Source organism: Bufo gargarizans, chromosome 1 (assembly GCF_014858855.1).
Source record: "Bufo gargarizans isolate SCDJY-AF-19 chromosome 1, ASM1485885v1, whole genome shotgun sequence".
NCBI lineage: Eukaryota > Metazoa > Chordata > Amphibia > Anura > Bufonidae > Bufo > Bufo gargarizans.
The window spans coordinates 632,255,527-632,273,763 of NC_058080.1; the positions used below are offsets into that span (position 1 = coordinate 632,255,527).

The 18,237-nt window shown below is 45.6% G+C and overlaps 1 protein-coding gene across 1 annotated transcript; it reads right to left on the reverse strand.

Annotated features, from left to right (window-relative positions):
* Nucleotides 1-328: 328 nt before the first annotated feature.
* Nucleotides 329-17,975, reverse strand: FAM174A (family with sequence similarity 174 member A). Its single transcript, XM_044291277.1, has 3 exons — nucleotides 17,545-17,975; nucleotides 8,338-8,469; nucleotides 329-691 (listed from the first exon to the last, which is right to left on the reverse strand). The coding sequence occupies exons 1-3, from the start codon at nucleotides 17,844-17,846 to the stop codon at nucleotides 688-690; spliced, it is 438 nt and encodes a 145-aa protein (XP_044147212.1). The 5' UTR covers nucleotides 17,847-17,975; the 3' UTR covers nucleotides 329-687.
* Between the last annotated feature and the right edge of the window lie 262 nt (nucleotides 17,976-18,237).

Consider the following 18,237-nt stretch of genomic DNA (forward strand, 5'->3'; position numbering starts at 1 on the left):
TGTGCAAGAGGCCTAACTCCCTGCATCTACAATCCCTCCCTAGTAACTATAACCTGTAATATTATTACACTTCAAAATACATCCAGGCCCCTCTTGAACTCTAAGTGAATTCAGCATCACCACCTCCTCGGGCAGAGAGTTCCATAGTCTTACTTACTGTAAAGAATCCTCTTCTATGTTTGTGTAGCAGCCTTCTTTCCTGTAGTTGTAGTGGATGTCCCCTTGTCATGGTCACAGTCCAAACACTATATATTGCTTCTTGCACATGTAAATTGGCCAACTTTACGAGTCAGCAAGTCTCATTTATACAAGGAGAATGACATTTGACTAGCGTTTAACCTTTTTATTGACACTATTTACAAAAAAATGCATTATTTACCAATTATCTGTAAAATAATACATCTTCCACATGGGAATATAAATAACATAACAAAGTGTTACAAAATTTGACAACAACAAGAAAAAAAAGAAATAAAAATGTACCACTGTAATGAGGCAAATAACAACCAGCTCTTCAGTAAGAATACTAGTGTTTTAAAGAACATGGGACGTATTGCATATTGCTATAAGTTATGTACAAAATAAGCAATGATATTGTTCAACACAAAAACAGTATGCAAATGTGTTCTCTTTCTTCAAGCAGATCGGCTTCTCCTCGTCAACAACAGCGTACAAAAAGGCATCATCTTATCTAGAGCAAAAGAAAGAACAAAAAGCAAACAGTGGAAACATTAGTCAATCTCCTGCACATGAGAAATGTCATCACTTCTCTCCTCCTCTTGTAGAGTCGTTGCCTTCACAGAAGAAAAAAAGTGTCAGACATCAATCCTGCCACGCGATTAAATCACATCTAACAAATCATAACTCCCTTTGTCACAAGCCTTGGTCTCACACTGACAGTGACATTAAATTATGCATTCGAAGGGAGATAATGAAAGGAATGAGTAAATAATGGAAGTGCACCTCCCGCTTCACATACAATTTACAAGGAGGCTGATCTTAATGTAGCAAACCTGCCATATACTTCACTGATCTTCTGCTAAATCCGAGCCCCATTTTCACAAATTCACAGAAGCTCTCTTTAGGGCAGTGATGCCCAACCTACGGGCCTACAGCGAACTACAACTCCCAGCATGGCTGGACAGCCTACAGGAGTTGTAATTTTACAACAGCTGGAGGGAGGGCCGCAGGTTGAGCATCCCTGCTTTAGGGCATGCATTAGTCAATAGGTGTTGTAAAACAGCAGCTTCCAGGACACAATGGAGGATGCAGAGTGAGGTGTCTGGTCAAATGCTCCTCCATCTGTGACCATATTATGGAAGGGCGCAATATGTAGTCAGAAGATACCACTGTCATAGTAAGATGACGTGGCTTCTCAAAGAACAAAAGCAACAGATAGCTAATGATATAGAGGTACGTTTATTAAAATAACGTAATAACTTAGCGTTTGAGAGCTCCAGAAGGCTGTGGATACAGTATTGGGGGGCACTACCTGAATGCCCGCCAGCCCAATTAACTATAATGGGGACTATAATGGGGACCAGCGGAGATCCAGCCGCAATCTTGAAAATATGCAGAGAACCAGCCAGACTAAAACCGCTGCACACATTGTTATTCGTCTGGCCGATCCTCTGTGTCTGCCAAGTTACCGCTGGTCCCCATTATAGTTAATAGAGATGGCGGGCATTTAGGCAGCATCCAACAGCGCCAGATTTAGACAGCTCCGACAGGCTGTTCCCTGCTGGAACAGCCTGCCACAGCTCTCAAATGCTAGTGTGAAACTAGCCTTAACATTTTCTTAAAGCGGTTAACCCTTTTAAAGCCCCATTTAAAGGGCTTTTACATTCAGCACAGGACATCAGTATCTAATTTGTGGGGGTCCGACTCCTGGAATCCCTGCTGATCAGCTGTTGGAAGAGACTATGGTGGTCAGGCGAGCACTTCTGGCCTCTTCCTTGGCCAGTGACCACACATCCATCAGTCACATGACCTTTGTGCAGTTCAGTCCTTTTCATGTGAATGAGATTGTGCAGCAAAACCATGTAAAACCGCTATACAATGTACAATCTGCTTGGTATGCCATGAATAGTCCACAGCACTGTAGTCTCTTCAAACAGCTGATGAAGGGGGGTGCCAGAAGACCAAACTCTACCTATCTAATAATGCTGACCTATGTTGAGGTCACAAATGCCTGACTGCTCAAAAAACCCTTTAAAAATGAGATCTAAGGTTTGATTTGCCCGTTTACAGCCCCTTGTGGTTTTTAATCAACAGAATGATCTAATGAGAGTCTGAAATCCTTAATTTCTTGCAATAGAAAACACAGGAAATGGCTTTGTCTTTCCTTCATGCTTTATACTTCAATACTGAATGTTAAACCTTTGTATGGAGAGCAGAGCTCCATTACAGCATATGCACAACGGCCATGAAACTAGAAAGGAGCTAAACCACATAATGTGGTAAGGCTCTATTCACATCAGGTCGTGACTTCTGCTTTTAATGGAGGCCGCAACACACAACTTGATTGACTTACAGTCGGTTGTCTTGATGAAATCTGTGATGGAAGGAGCCTAAATGAAGAAGGTGGGGTGGAGGTCTGCTTTATTAGAGAATACGGCAGACATACTGCAATATTTAAAGGGTTTATCCTACAAACATCATTGATCACCTACCCAGAGGAGCCCTCTGTCAGTCCCAAAGAAATGAATGAAGTACTGGACCAACAAGCGAACTACCGCTACAACAGGGCACTTAGTCACCCTTGTCCTTGGGATTTGCTGGGGGGTCCCAGCAGTCAGACCAGCAGTGATCTGATATTTATCACCTATCCTGCTGATAGATGATAAATGCTGTTCGTGAAATGGTTCCTTTAATATCAGCCAGTTTTTTTTGTATTATTTAGGAGGTGCAATTAAGATGGTTCCAAGGATTTTGGCAACCCCTTTCCAAATTAGGTATATTTAGCAAAGAATAACTCCTAAACTGGATGACAGCAGCGGCTCTCACTTAGAGCAGTGGTTGGCACGGACAACAGAGCGATTTGCTGCGTAATTTTTATCAGGAAAAACAACCATATACATCCTCCACTGATCGGTTCCCATGGTTCGGTGCCACGAGGGAACTAGCGGGAGCCTTGTGACTTGAAGAAGCTATGTGAATAGCAGCAGAACCCATGAGCCATGCTAATAATATATGGAAAACCAAGGCTTTAAAAAAAAAATAAAAAAAATAGAGAGAGAGACATTATTCTGAGCATTTAGCAGTCTCAAATGTTCAACATATGTACAGCTATAATTGTGATGTTGTGTTTCTACAACCCATAATCCAGAACTGACACTAGTTTCAGGTAGTTGTCACCATTTATCACGCAGATGGATTTTTATACACCTGTGTACACCATTCCTGATAGATTTGAGAAAGTTCTTCTAATTTACATGCATTTTAAGGCCATTTAAACGCACTATATTGTAAATTACTCTACAACACAAATCAAACTGTATTCCAAGATTTACATTATCTGCATAAACCATCTGTTAGTCCACGGAGTACACAACATGCCCTATGGCACGATAAAAAACAGGCTCCATTAGATCTAGAAAGCTGCCTTCTTTTCACAGCACTTTACAGATTAGATTTCTGAAAAACAAAGAGTGCTGCAACAAACGGTGGAACGGGATTACTAATCGTCACTAAGACAAGACAACTCTTATTTCTGCATTCGGAAATGAAGGTGCCTTTATAAAATATTCAGACCTATCCAATCAATAAACTTAACTTAGGCTTGTCTCACACTTGCGTGAAACAGATCCAGCAGGCTGTTCTGGCCGGGAGCAGCCCGTCGGATCCGTCCTTCCCAGCATTCAGTCCGGCCCCATTCACGGCAAGGAAGGATCCGAAAGGCCGTCTCTGGTGAGGAAACAGCCTGCCGGATCAGTGTGATGCAAGTGTGAAACAAGCTACAAAGACTGGGCTAGTGGTAAGCATAGTGGTGTGCAAAACCACACAATGTAACCAACTATCAAAAATACACACCACAAATACATTTAAAATTGTGGCAGTCACTTACAAAAAAAGAAACCTGTGTAGTCAGTAGGGGTACTTTCATACTTGCGTTGTTGGATCCGGAAATCCGTATGCAAACGGATAGCATTTGTTTCTGGATCCGGATCCGTCTGACAAAATCATTGAAACACCGGATCCGTCTCTCTGGTGTCATCCGGAAAAAACAGATCCAGTATTTTATTAATTTTTTTCACATTTTTTAAGTTCTTCCCATGCGCAGACCAGGAAACCGGATTCGGTTTTCCGGGACACTTGGTACCGGATCCAGAATTAATACATTTTAAATGGAAATGAATGCCGGATCCGGCATTCTGGCAAGTGTTCCAGAACTGTGGCCGAAGAAAATACTGCATTACCGGTATTTTCCCCGGCCAAACACTGTAAGAGTGACTGAACTGAACGGATGCATACTGAACGAATTGCTCTCCATTTATAATGCATTAGGATAAAACTGAAGCGTTTTTTTCCAGTATTGAGCCCCTGTGATGGAACTCAATACCGGAAAACTTTAACGCAAGTGTGAAAGTACCCTCAATTACACGGTAACATTACATATACAGAGAAGATACTGCTCAACAAAGACAAATCCAAAAACTTTGGTGCAAATAGGTAATGCCCATAAATGTATCCCGATCACAGATGTGAGAGACAGTAAAAAAAAAATCTCTAAATTATTAATAAATACAGACCACAGGCAGCTCCCACCCCAGAACATGTTCCTCCTATAGCTTCCATGCAGTGTCCTGAACGAAACAAAGTTTCCCATGGACAATTTAAAGGTTCTCCAAGGGAACATTAAGAATGATACGGAATTTAAACTGAAGACTACATTCTTATCATTGAGCCAAGAACTAAATGTAACCTCTGGATTTTTGCACCACTACATGGACAAAAATCTCACCTCCCTCCGTCTGGCCCCCAATCCCTAATCTACATACTCGTCCTCTCCACTGACCTTGTTCACTTATAACAAAACCACTGCTTATTGCTCAGTCTTCTTTTGCCTGAAGGAGGTTCTGTGCTCTGAAAATGTGCAATATGATTTTTGCTGTTTAGCCAATAAAAAGGTACAATATCACTTTGTATTTATTAACACAAAAGTATTCAACATCACAGTTTTTACTGGCTAAGGGCTCTTTCACACTTGCGTTCTTTTCTTCCGGCATAGAGTTCCGTCGTCGGGACTCTATGCCGGAAGAATCCTGATCAGTTTTATCCTAATGCATTCTGAATGGAGTGAAATCCGTTCAGGATGCATCAGGATGTCTTCAGTTCCGGAACGGAACGTTTTTTGGCCGGAGAAAATACCGCAGCATGCTGCGCTTTTTGCTCCGGCCCAAAATCCTGAACACTTGCCGCAAGGCCGGATACGGAATTAATGCCCATTGAAAGGCATTAATCCGGATCCGGCCTTAAGCTAAACGTCGTTTCGGCGCATTGCCGGATCCGACGTTTAGCTTTTTCTGAATGGTTACCATGGCTGCCGGGACGCTAAAGTCCTGGCAGCCATGGTAAAGTGTAGTGGGGAGCGGGGGAACAGCATACTTACCGTCCGTGTGGCTCCCGGGGCGCTCCAGAGTGACGTCAGGGCGCCCCACGCGCATGGATGACGTGATCGCATGGCACGTCATCCATGCGAATGGGGTGCTCTGACGTCATTCTGGAGCGCCCCGGGAGCCGCACGGACTGTAAGTATACCGCTCCCCCGCTCCTACTATGGCACCCAGGACTTTAATAGCGTCCTGGCTGCCATAGTAACACTGAAAGCATTTTGAAGACGGATCAGTCTTCAAATGCTTTCAGTTCACTTGCGTTTTTCCAGATTCGGCGTGTAATTACGGCAAGTGGAGTGTACGCCGGATCCGGACAACACAAGTGTGAAAGAGGCCTAAGGGTACGTTTTTCTTTTCCAGCACCGAGTTCCGTCCTAGGGGCTCTATATCGGAAAAGAACTGATCAGGCATATCCCCATGCATTCTGAATGGAGAGAAATCCGTTCAGGATGCATCAGGATGTCTTCAGTTCAGTCTTTTTGACTGATCAGGCAAAAGAGAAAACCGTAGCATGCTACGGTTTTATCTCCGGCGAAAAAAACTGAAGACTTACCTGAATGCCGGATCTGGTATTTTTCCACATAGGAATGTATTAGTGCCGGATCCGTCCTTCCGGTATTTTGAAGGCACTAATACCCACAATACTAATGCATGCGCAGACTTGTAAAAATTTGAAAAAAGATACAAGACAGATCCATCAGTCCGCATGACAAGCGGAGAGACGGATCCGTTCTTGCAAAGCATTTGTGAGACGGATCCGCATCCGGATGCGTCTCACAAATGCTTTCAGTCACATCCAGATTGGCGGATCCGGCAGGCAGTTCCGACAACAAAACTGCCCGCCGGATCACACTGCCGCAAGTATGAAAGTAGCCTAAGGTACTATAAAAAAGATGAAAGTGTCTGGTCTTAAAAGGGGGGGGGGGGGGGGATGTCAGCAGATTTGTACCCAGTTACATGTGCGCTTGGCAGCAGAAGGCATCTGTGTTGGTCCCATGTTCATATGTGCCTGTATTGCTGAGAAAAATAAAGTTATAATATATGCAAATGAGCCTCAAGGAGCAACAAAGGAGTTGCTGTTACACCTAGAGGGTTTAGCAGTTGCAGAGAGAGCAGAGCCTCTAGGTGTAATGGCAACGCCCAAGTTGCTCCTAGATGCTCATTTGCATATATTAAAACTTCATTTACAGGTATAAATCTGCTAAAAGGTGCCCTTTAAACGTCTCTTCATGTTAATAATTAATGGTAACATAGTAACAGTGTATAAGGCTGACATCCAGTTCAGCCTCTTATCCTGCCAGTTGGTATTCTTTGTAGGTGTGTGGAGTACCAGCTGTGACTTCTCTGGTAGATGTACTTACTTTCCTCACTCCAGCTATGAATAAAGACCAAAAGGAGTCTGAAATGCGTAAGTGGACTGATCCCTGTTAGTCACTACTAGTATTGTAGCTTGGCAATGAAGAAAAATTCCTTCAGAATTTGCAGAGTGCCGGTCCCCTTCATTTAATGTGGATCTCTGCAGGCGACCCTTAGGCTACTTTCACACTCACGTTTGGTGCGGATCCGTCATGGATCTGCACAAACGCTTCCGTTCAGATAATACAACCGCATGCTTCTGTTCAGAACAGATCCGTTTGCATTATCTGTAACATGGTCAAAACGGATCTGTCTTAAACACCATTGAAAGTCAATGGGGGACGGATCCGTTTTCTATTGTGCCATATTGTGTCAGTGAAAACGGATCCGTCCCCATTGACTTACATTGTGTGTCAGGACGGGTCCGTTTGTCTCAGTTTCATCAGGCGGACACCAAAATGCTGCAAGCAGCGTTTTGGTGTCTGCCTCCAGAGCGGAATGGAGGCGGAACGGAGGCAAACTGATGCATTCTGAATGGATCCTTTTCCATTCAGAATGCATTAGAGCAAAACTGATCCGTTTTGGACCGCTTGTGAGAGCCCTGAACGGATCTCACAAACGGAAACCAAAACGCCAGTGTGAAAATAGCCTAAGGTCACATGCAAACGGTGCACATTACACATAGATTTACATGTGGAAAATCTACAGTGTAGTATAGTACCAGCTAACTAGATGAGATTTTCAAAATCTCGTCTACATGGTGCTGACATTTTCTGCATGAAAATTGACCTGCAGCGCGGATTTTAACATCTTCTACAGCATGTCAATTGGTTGTGCGGATTTCACCCTTTGCAGAGATCAGGAGCAATTCCATGTCAAAATCAGCAGAAACGCATGCAGATTTTGGTGTGCATCCCTTCTTATGCTCTATTCATATTACTTCTGCAGGGAAATAAATCAAAATCTATGGCTTTGATGGATGCCTTGATTGTATAATATTGCATGGCATACAGCTGGATAAGTCGCACATCGGAAGCGACGAAGGCAATGTGCAGAAAGCCATAGCTAATTATTCTTTACAAGAAGGTGCATACATGATATCAAATGTTTATTACAACCATCTGTTAGGCAGTGAATGAAATAAGTTTATCTTCTTATTCATATGCATCCACCTCAAGTATAATACACAAGTATTAGCTAACTGGAGGTGAAGAGGATGGTGGCCACCATTACTTGTAATAAAAGAACAGTAAACACTTTTACAGGTACCAGGGGGGAGTAAGCGGAGAAATATCATGGCCAATGAATCTGAACTGGACATAACAGAAGAAATGGCATCTTCGCCCTACAAATTACAAATGCTCACCTTCGAGACTGATTGGCATCAAACAAAGTGTCGTCATCTTCTTCCTCTTGTTCTAAGGGAGTTAGCTCCATATTGCCTATATTTGTATCCAATACTCCATATTTTCTAGTTTTCTTATTTTTTCTTCGTGTCCTGTAATGGTTTATAGTATAAATAGATGATATACATAACAAATGTTACATTCAGAAGAACTAAATGTACAAAAATGAAATCAGTATTGGCCATCTAGTAAAAACGATATATCGCTGTACTGTGCAATAGTGAAAAATTTACCAAAAGTCGTAAATGTACCTTTAAAGGGGTATTCCCATCTGAGACAATAGGGGCATATGGCTAGGATATGCCCCCATTGTCTGATAGGTGCAGGTCCCGAATCTGGGACTCGCCACTACACCGAGAACAGAGCGGAGAAGGTGGTGGCTGGAGGACCATGGGTTTTCCGGGGTCCAGCCAACAACAAGCGCTCTCCTCGCGCCTGCACGGCCATTCATTTCTATGGTGCTGGCTCGCCTATTCGTGACAGCCCCATAGAAATGAACGGAGGGCGTCTGCGCATGCGCCCCTCCATAACTTTCCAGGCTTCATACTCAGTGTAGGTGCGGGTCCCAGAGGTGTGACCAACACCTATCAGACATCGGGGACATACTCTGTGGGTTGGTGTCCTAACTCTTTAGAGATGGTTTTGAAACCTTTTCCAGCCTGAAAAGCATCAAAAAGTCTTCTTCCGAGGTCCTCAGAAATCTCACTGGCATGCAGGGGTGAAATAGCAGGTTTCTGATCAGAATGATCAAAAGTTGCCAATCCCCCTCCCCTTTTTCCCTGGTTCTCTCTCTTCCTACTTTTATTTTGCTGGGTGGGACATAAGCTGTGCTAACCCCCCTGAATACACGACAATAAAGCCCTGCTATTTACCACAATAGTATCCCACATTTATCATTTGCATTTCGTTAGTACATCATTTCCTGTCTTCTTACACAGAAATTATTCATCTAATTTCCACCAGTACAGAACTATTCATTAAACACGTAAAGGGTCATGAATGATATTTCAAGTCAGACCCATAATTGCTTCTGATCTCTTTATATCGCAATTATGTTTCATTTACGTAAAACAGTTCACTGATCTTGCCTCCTGCGTCATAACCATACCTGCTCCTTCCTAATGTTCTGAACAATAAATCTTCGATTAATACCTGACCCCTGGAAATATGATCACTCTCTTAATATGCTCAAAACTACTAAATTGTCAAGCAATCCTTACTGATCTTTCTGCGAGAACAACTGCTGTGTTCACCGTGACCATTAGTCAGATCACTGAGAAAATGAGCATCCGCAAATCCAGTTGTCAATGGGAAAACGTACACTGAAGGACGGGAATACTATTTTTCATGTCCTAATCCCGATACTCCAAAGGGTGCAAATAATATTTTAAAAGGGAAACTGTCACCTCCAAAAACCATCCCAAGCCGCCAGCAGCGTGTTTCCGACGATAATTTTCTTCCTAAAGGCCGATGCGGCTAAAGCTCAGAAAAAGTTATTTTATCCCCTGCCCGGCGCGCTTCTCTAGTCATGGTTGAAGTCAAGGGGGCAGCGGTGTTCTTGCTTCGAGTCAAGATAACTGCGATAATTATTGTCGGAAACACGCTGCTGGCTACTGTCAGGTACTGCTGGCGGCTTGGGATGATTTTTGGAGGTGACAGGTTTCCTTTAATAACATTCAAAGTCCAAACTGGTGGAAATGCTTTAGGCTCCATCACATGTTCTGTTAAAGTGTCACTGAACTCATAGCGAAAGTAAATCCCGGCAACTGCTTGAATATGCCGAATCTTCTTTTTATTTTATATATAAACAGATAACGCGTTTCGGCACACTGCCTTTGAAAAAGGCAGTGTGCCGAAACGCGTTGTTACCTTTTGGTCTATATAAAATAAAACAAAGAAGATTCAGCATATTCAAGCAGTTGCCGGGATTTACTTTCACTTTTGTTCGCGCGGAGCTCCACTCCTCCCCGCAGCAACGCTGGCTGGATTTGCCTTTATCTCACTGAACTCATGGCGACATATCAAAGGATACGTTCAGCGGAAATCTGGGTGTTGAGACCTCTACTAATCGCTAGAACAAGGAGAGAGCAGTGCTCACATAGAGCTGCAGGAGATGGGCTCAATACAAAGTCTATGACCCGTCTCATTTCAGCCTTCTACAGTGAGGAGACAGTCATGGTGATCCCTTCTCCCATCTCATTCTAGCAATCGGTGGGGATCGGAGCGGATGACCCCCACCTATTAAACTATTTGATATGTCGTTATGACAGCTGTTTGAAGAGACTGCGGCCGCTTCCTAGGGCAGTGAGGTCACGTTCATCAGTCACGTGGCCTAGGTGAAGCTCAGTCCTATTCCAAGTGAATGGGACTAAGCTGCGATACCAAGCACTGCCACGCTCACCGGCCGGCTGTCTCAATCAGCTGATCAGTTGAGATGTCGGTTGTCCTGAGGAAAATTCTGTGACAGTTTGGGTGCCTGAATTTGCTGCATTTGTGACCCGCATCTGCTGCGTTTTAACCTACAATAGAGCTACTGTGAAGAAAAGAGGTTTGTATAGCCCGTCTTAAAGGTAATCCCAAAGCACGCTATTCAGTATTCAATGTAAAAACATCCAAGTACAGAATGCAAAGTCTACGCGTTTCGGGCAGAAAACAATTTAGCTTACTCATGACTACAATAAAGCTACGTTTTGTGAAGATTCGGTGAGTGCCGCTTTTTCCTCTATTTTTCATTTAAGCTCTTTATAATTGCCGTTTCATCAAAGGAGTAAAAGGATGACAAAAATGGAGTGCTGGATCAGTAACACGACAGCCACCGATGGTTCCTGGTGGACGTGGACCCCAATGACTTATAAAGGGGTCTGGCAGGTTCTGCCACTGTCTTTCATTTTGAGTCAGAATAGCACTGCATGCAATGTGATTAAACATCTAACAGATGTGTGAACAGAGCCTTATTGACGGAAGCACAGACAAGTATTTACAGCAATGAATAAACTACGAGGCGATACTGGTGTCCATAGATAGGGAGTAATGGGCCCTATTTATCACAACGGCCTAACAGAACCACAGGCAACCAGAGCGCTTTCATTTCAGTGGTCACACTGCGCTTCGCTCTCTTTAGACTCTGTTTGATACTTGCATTCAAACGCACTGTACACACCAAGTGAAAAGCCCTGCGGGGGCTGAAAGCGGTGTGAACTTGGCCTAAGGCTCCATGCACACCACCGTAGTTTTGGTCTGCATCCAATCTGCATTGTGGATCGGATGCCAACTCATTCATTTCAATAGGGCGGCAAAAGTCATATGTCCGTTCCGCAGCCCTGCAAAAAAGATAGAACACGTCCTATTTGTGTCCGTTTTGCGGACAAGAATAGGCTTTTGTAACCTACTACGGAATCTGCGGAAGGAAAAATGCCAGATGCACAAGGCCAGTATCCGCGACTTGCGGAGCGCAAAAACGGATACGGTCGTGTGCATGAAGCCTAAAATCTACTTTTCTATGACTGAAAAACTGGCCTAACAACCACCATTAAGCGGAGCTCATGTCACGCCGCTTTGATAGATAAGGCGCACTGTTTCCTAGGTCCGGGGTCAGCAACCTCCAGCTGTTTCCAGCATGCACACTTGCTCAGCTGTTTTTGAACAGAGCATGTTGGGAGCTGTAGTTTCATAACAGCTGGAATGCTGGAGGTTGTTGTCGCCTTCCCTAGGCACAGACACTACAGAATTTTCTTCTGAGCTCACTCCCCGCTCCTGCTGATTACTAAATATTTCATTAATAGGCAGACGGCGATGATGAGAACGGTAAACCGCGTTTGATGCGAGCGCCTGGCTACAAGGGACATGAGGTCATTCCAAATTATTCATTGGATTTCATGGAGCATAATGCATATGCTGGAAAGCAATTGTATGGTAATAGAAGGTGGCAGATTGTCCATTGTAATATACAGATTATGCATAATTATGACACTGTAGATGCTTCTGCCGGGATCGGGCTCTATTATTGCAGTCAGCATTAACCCCCACGCTGACAACACGAGAAGACTGATCTGCCCGGCAATCACACGAGGCTCTGAACACAAGCTGCACATCACTATTACTACTTCTTCTTCTTCAATTCTAGGATGCATTTCTTGACGAGCCCGAATCCACAACCTTGCAATGTGATAACTCAAGGCAGGGAAAGAGCGGCCGTATAACTTTATACTTCTATAAAAAATTTATTGCAAAAACCTGTCTATACATAATAGTGGAATTAGATCGCATTCTGCCACGTGAATTTCTCCTGAAGTTAGAAAGCTTCCCGAAGGTCCCCGTCTTCTGTGGTGATCACACATGGATGTATCTGGCTGCAGTTCTCGTCTATGCAAGGCTTGATTATATGGGGAGCAAAAGGGGTCATCACAATCTAGAGGCCTCAACCCTTCATCTTTCTCAGGAGCAGCCCAGTAGCAAGACATAGAAGTTTGAGGGGATTTTTGTAGTGTATTTACTAATCCTATAGATGGCGTGAGCTTAGACAGACTGTCTGGACCTGCCCCAGATTTATCACCGGGGCTCAGGCTGGATGACACTTTTCTCCAACTCTATACCAACTATTGGTTGGCTTACTTTGAGACTGTAAGTGAGAATTGCATAGAAATGTTGGCGCATCTTAGACCCTGCCCCTTTAACACAAAGCTCTGCCTACTTTGCGTTAAGCCCCAACCCTTGCCGAGCATGCCAGAAAAAAGTACTGATACCCTAGATGTGCCAAATTTCACCACATTTTTGGTGCAGACTCATTAGTTTATCTGGGTCAAAGGTTTTAATAGGCATCAGAAAGGGCGAATATGCTACAGCGTATCCCCTATCCAACAGATAGGGCTGGGATCAGCAACCTCTGGTGCAACTACGACTCCCAACAGGCACACTTGCTTAGCTTTTCTTGGAACACCCATAGAAGTGCATGGAGCATGCTAAGAGTTGTAGTTTCACAAAAGCTGCAGTGCAAGAGGTTGCTGAACCCCAGGATAGGGGATAAGTGTTTGATCGGCATGGATAAGACAACTGGGTAGCCCGCAGGTCACAACAATGAGAGTCCATGATGACCTGCTTAAATGAAGCAGCAGACACCCATGCAACTCTATGGGACTGCCAGAGACAGCCAAATACAAGTGCTCGGCTACCTCCAGTAGACCCACAGCAGTGAATGGAGCAGGAGCACGGATACACGACCAACACACCACTCACACAGGCCCCCATACTGGTGAGTGGCAGGGGCTCTAGTGGTTGGACCTAGGGTTGCACCGTGTATCGAATTATCGATACCGATTCGCAGCCTAGTATCAGAGAAAATGGAGCATGCTGCGCTCAGCAGCAGAATGGAGAAGAGGTCACTCTCTCTCTCTCCCCCCTGTGCCGCCGCTGCCAATGAGGAGAGAGAGGGGTGGAGGAGGGGAGGGACTGTGCCACCAATGATAATTAACGTTTAAAGAGGTTGTCCGGGTTCGGTGATTATTAGTAAATAGGCTGCTCTTCACTAACAGCCTACATATATATGTGGGTTCTACCTTATTTCTTTATTCTGATGCCTGCATTCCTTAGACTGGATTTGCGGACCGGAAGTGTTATTTTTTGTTCAGCTGGTGACGTACCGGGCTCCTTACTGGTGTGCCAAGCCTAGTCTTCCGCTTAGCAAAGAGCCCGGTGACGTCACCAGCACAGATTGGCGTTCCGGAGGGCTCAAGGAGGCCGTTTTGTAGGAGGGAACTGGCATCGCTAGAGAACACCCCTCTGTGCCGGTTACATCACCGGGCACAGAGGGGCGTTATTCTGGGCTGAAGGAGGTCGATTAGGAGGCAGGGAAAGCTGATGTTTAGCATAGTGCACGCCTCTCATCTGAATGTACACTCAATGGGGCCGCATGGATTCTGCATATTCAACTGCTGTAGGCACGCCCCCCATGTCCTGTAGGCACGCCTCCCATGTCCTGTAGGCACGCCTCCCATGTCCTGTAGGCACGCCTCCCATGTCCTGTAGGCACGCCGCCCATGTCCTGTAGGCACGCCGCCCATGTCCTGTAGGCACGCCGCCCATGTCCTGTAGGCACGCCGCCCATGTCCTGTAGGCACGCCGCCCATGTCCTGTAGGCACGCCGCCCATGTCCTGTAGGCACGCCGCCCATGTCCTGTAGGCACGCCGCCCATGTCCTGTAGGCACGCCGCCCATGTCCTGTAGGCACGCCGCCCATGGTTGGGATTGAGACATCAATCTACAGAGTAGCACTGCCTTGCGGGACCTATAACCCAGTGCGGCAGGAAATGACATAGAGGGAGCGCTGCAATGTAAACAATACCGAGCGCAGCTTCGGGATCCGGAGGAGTGAAAAAAAAACTGGGAACCTTCAGGGGGACCTTACACATACATTTAACAGTGAATACTAATGTTAGGTAAAAAGACTGTGATCCCGGACAACCCCTTTAATACAGACACAGGAGGCAGGTCCCGGTGCAGAATCACATAGCTGGCACCTGGCCTCTATGACAGGGAGCTGCGATCAGCTCTATTAGGGTGAATAGGACAGGGGATTAAAGATCCCAGGTTCTAGCCCCTAAGGAGAGGGAAATAGTTATAAAAAAAAAAATATATATATATATATATAATATTAAAATATATAAAAAAAATCTATGCGGTAAACGCCATAACAGAAAAATAAATAAATAAATAAAAACTGGGGTTTATACGCCTGAGGGTGTAAACTCCCCTCAAAATAGGTCAGACTGGTGTCCATTGTGTGATGGACACTGCTGGTTACTGTAGGGACGCTCCCATTCACCTGATCAGCGTAAACAACTGCGTCAATACCCAATGGGCTGAGCTGTGTAGTGCCAGGGCTACTCCCAAACAGCTGATTGCTGGGAATGTGGGGTGTCAGATCTCTGGCAATCTTATATTGACCGCCTGAGGATAGGCTATCATCAATACACTTGACAACTCCTTTAAAGGGGTTTTACTATAACATACAATGGGGGCATATCGCTAGATATGTCCCCGTTGTCTGATAGGTGCGGGCCCCACCTCTGGAACCTGCACCTACAACAAGAACAGATCAGGGAAACAAATGGAAAGCACACTGCCAATGCGCAGCCACTAACCATTCATTTCAATGGGGCAGCCAAAAATAGCCAAGCGCTGGCTCAGCCATTTCCGTTTGCCTCATAGAAAAGAATGGGAGCAGGGGTTGCATGTGCGCAGTGCACTCCCATTCACTTGTATGGGAGCAGCGCTTGGTGGTGGACGGACCCAGGGAAACACGGGGTCCTCCAGTCACAGCACTTCCTGCTCCGTTCTCCTTGTAGGTGCAGGTCCCAGAGGTGGGACCAGCACCCATCAGACAATGGGAGCATAAGCTAGCGATATGCCTCATTGTATATGATGGGAATACCCCTTTAAGGCTGCGCTCACACTGTGTTTAGCCCCCTGCTGGGCTTACCGTTGGGCATTCCAATGTATGTCACAGCAACCTGTCCTAGAATGTAAGGGGTGACTTGTTGCCTCCAAGTGCAGATCTGCCTGGGGGAGTGAGGGGACCGAGCCTCACTACCCTTTGGGGGAGATTTATCAAACTGATGTAAAGTAGAAGTGACTTAGTTGCCCATAGCAACCAATCAGATCCTACCTTTCATTTCCCAAAGGGAGTAGTGAAAAATGAAAGGTGGAATCTGATTGGTTGATATGGGCAACTAAGCCACTTCTACTATACACCAGCTTGATAAATCTCCCCCTTTATGCTCTGGCACTTGGATATATAACATATTGGTGAGTGTACCTGTCAGGCTGATCAGCCATGATGACATATCATAGGACACATCACATCATTTCCATCTATAGTAGAGCAGCGTCCCCCATCCGTCTAGGCAGCTATGCAACTGGTGGCAACCAGTCCTGCTACTTCTAGGACAGGATGTTGGCGACCATTTCAAATCCTTCATGGAGAACCCCTTTAAATAAGGAAAAGAGTGCCCAGAATTCATCTTTGTTGTCTGCTTAACCTGCTTTCTTTTCAGCTTTAGTGGACAGAACTGTATACTCTACTAAGATACTCGGTCCAGAAACGAATGGAAAGCAAGTCTAAGACAGTCCAAAGATGAATCCTACGGACTCCGTTTCCCTCACGTAAGGCTAGTTTCACACTGGCGGCAGGGAGTTCGGCAGGTGAACAGCCTGTCGGATCCGTACTGCCGCTAGTTCACGTGTGCCCCCGGACTGCCGCTCCGTCCCCATTGACTATAATGGGGGCAGGGGCAGGGTCTTGGCGGCAGAAGGCAGCCGGAATAAACTGCATGTCTTATTTTTAGTCCGGCTGCCTCTCGCCGTGCGGTGCCGTGCCGCCGGAACTCCACCCCCATTATAGTCAATGAGGACAGAGCGGCAGTCCGGGGGCACATGTGAACTAGTGGCAGGACGGATCTGACAGGCTGTTCACCTGCCGGACTCCCTGCCGCTAATGTGAAAGTACCCTAAGTAAATATACCCGCTGTGGTTTGAATAGTCGATGTAAAAGCCAGCGGAGCGCTACATAAACCCTGGCTTAGGCCTCTTGCACACGACTGTAAGGTTTTTCAGTATTTTGCGGTCCGCAAAAAAACGGATCCGCAAAAAATATGGACAATGTTCGTGTTCATAGTTTTTTTGAGGAACGGAACAGCTGGCCCCTGATAGAACAGTACTATCTTTGTCCGTTATGTGGTCAATAATGGGACATGTTCTACCTTTGAATGGAACAAAAAGAAAAAAAATGAAATATGGAAACGGAAGGCATACGGAGAATATGTATACGGAAGGCAAAAAAACGGAAAAAAAAAACGTGTGTGTGCAAGAGGCCTTAGGAGGAGTACATCTGCCCCACTGTGTAAGAGGACAGTCCATCAACTGAAAATGGGATCTTTTTATTCCGCGCCCGGCGCACCCACAGACGTGTTAACCAACTGTATCCCAGAAGTACAATGGCAGGAGTTTGTATAGGCTTCCATTCTCTGCACTTCGTGAATCCTGTCCAATCCAAACTTGAAGTAGTGAAGCTGAAAGCTGTGATGTCATAGTTTAGTATGATCACAAATCCCACATGACCTAATACACAGTGATGACGTCACTGCACATATATATATATGACGTCTCACACTCACCTGATTGTCCTGATGACGAAGTAGATGATGACGGCAGCGCTCACCACCACCAGGACTGCCAGGGCCCTCTGGGTCTGGGGCTTGGGGGCGGCAGGAGCGGCCACAGTAGTGGACAGATCGTCCTTGGCAGTGTTAGAACTACTCTCATTTGCGGCTACAGGAGGTTGCGCGCCGCTGACACCCGTTGGGGCCAATGTAGGGCTCGGAGAGCTCTGTACGTCGGACACATAGCACAGAGTAAACAGCACACACAGGACGCATGTCACCCGGCCCGGCGGCCATATTGTATTACCGGCACTCATCCTCCAGCTCCTGCTCCTCCCCGCCGCCCGGAGGAGAGGACAGCCACTACCACCACACAATGCCGCGGGCCCAACACGGGAACACGACTCTGTGCTCCTGCACCGCTACTTCCTGGTCTGGGGGCGCACGCTGCGTGGTTGCTAGGCGACTGACAGCTGTACGCGATGACGTCATACCGCCACTGCGCTGCCTGGATTTGTTCTGCGTTGAGTTCGCTGTGTGTTTGCCTGCAGCCTGTTCTCTGTAGTCAGACATTTCGGTTTTGGGGAGAGGCTGTAGTCATTTTTTTTTTCTATGGGATTTATGAAGGGATTAAAAAAGTGGCTTCCTCATAATCACTACTTTACCTCAGAACTTTCATAAAGCTTACACTTTTTAGTACCATAAAAC

Excerpts from the sequence above, each read along its gene's own strand:
- FAM174A (XM_044291277.1), bottom strand. The coding sequence starts at position 17,846 with ATGAGTGCCGGTAATACAATATGGCCGCCGGGCCGGGTGACATGCGTC. Across the intron at positions 8,470-17,544 it reads TTCGTCATCAGGACAATCAG|GACACGAAGAAAAAATAAGA; the intron begins GTGAGTGTGAGA and ends AAACCATTACAG.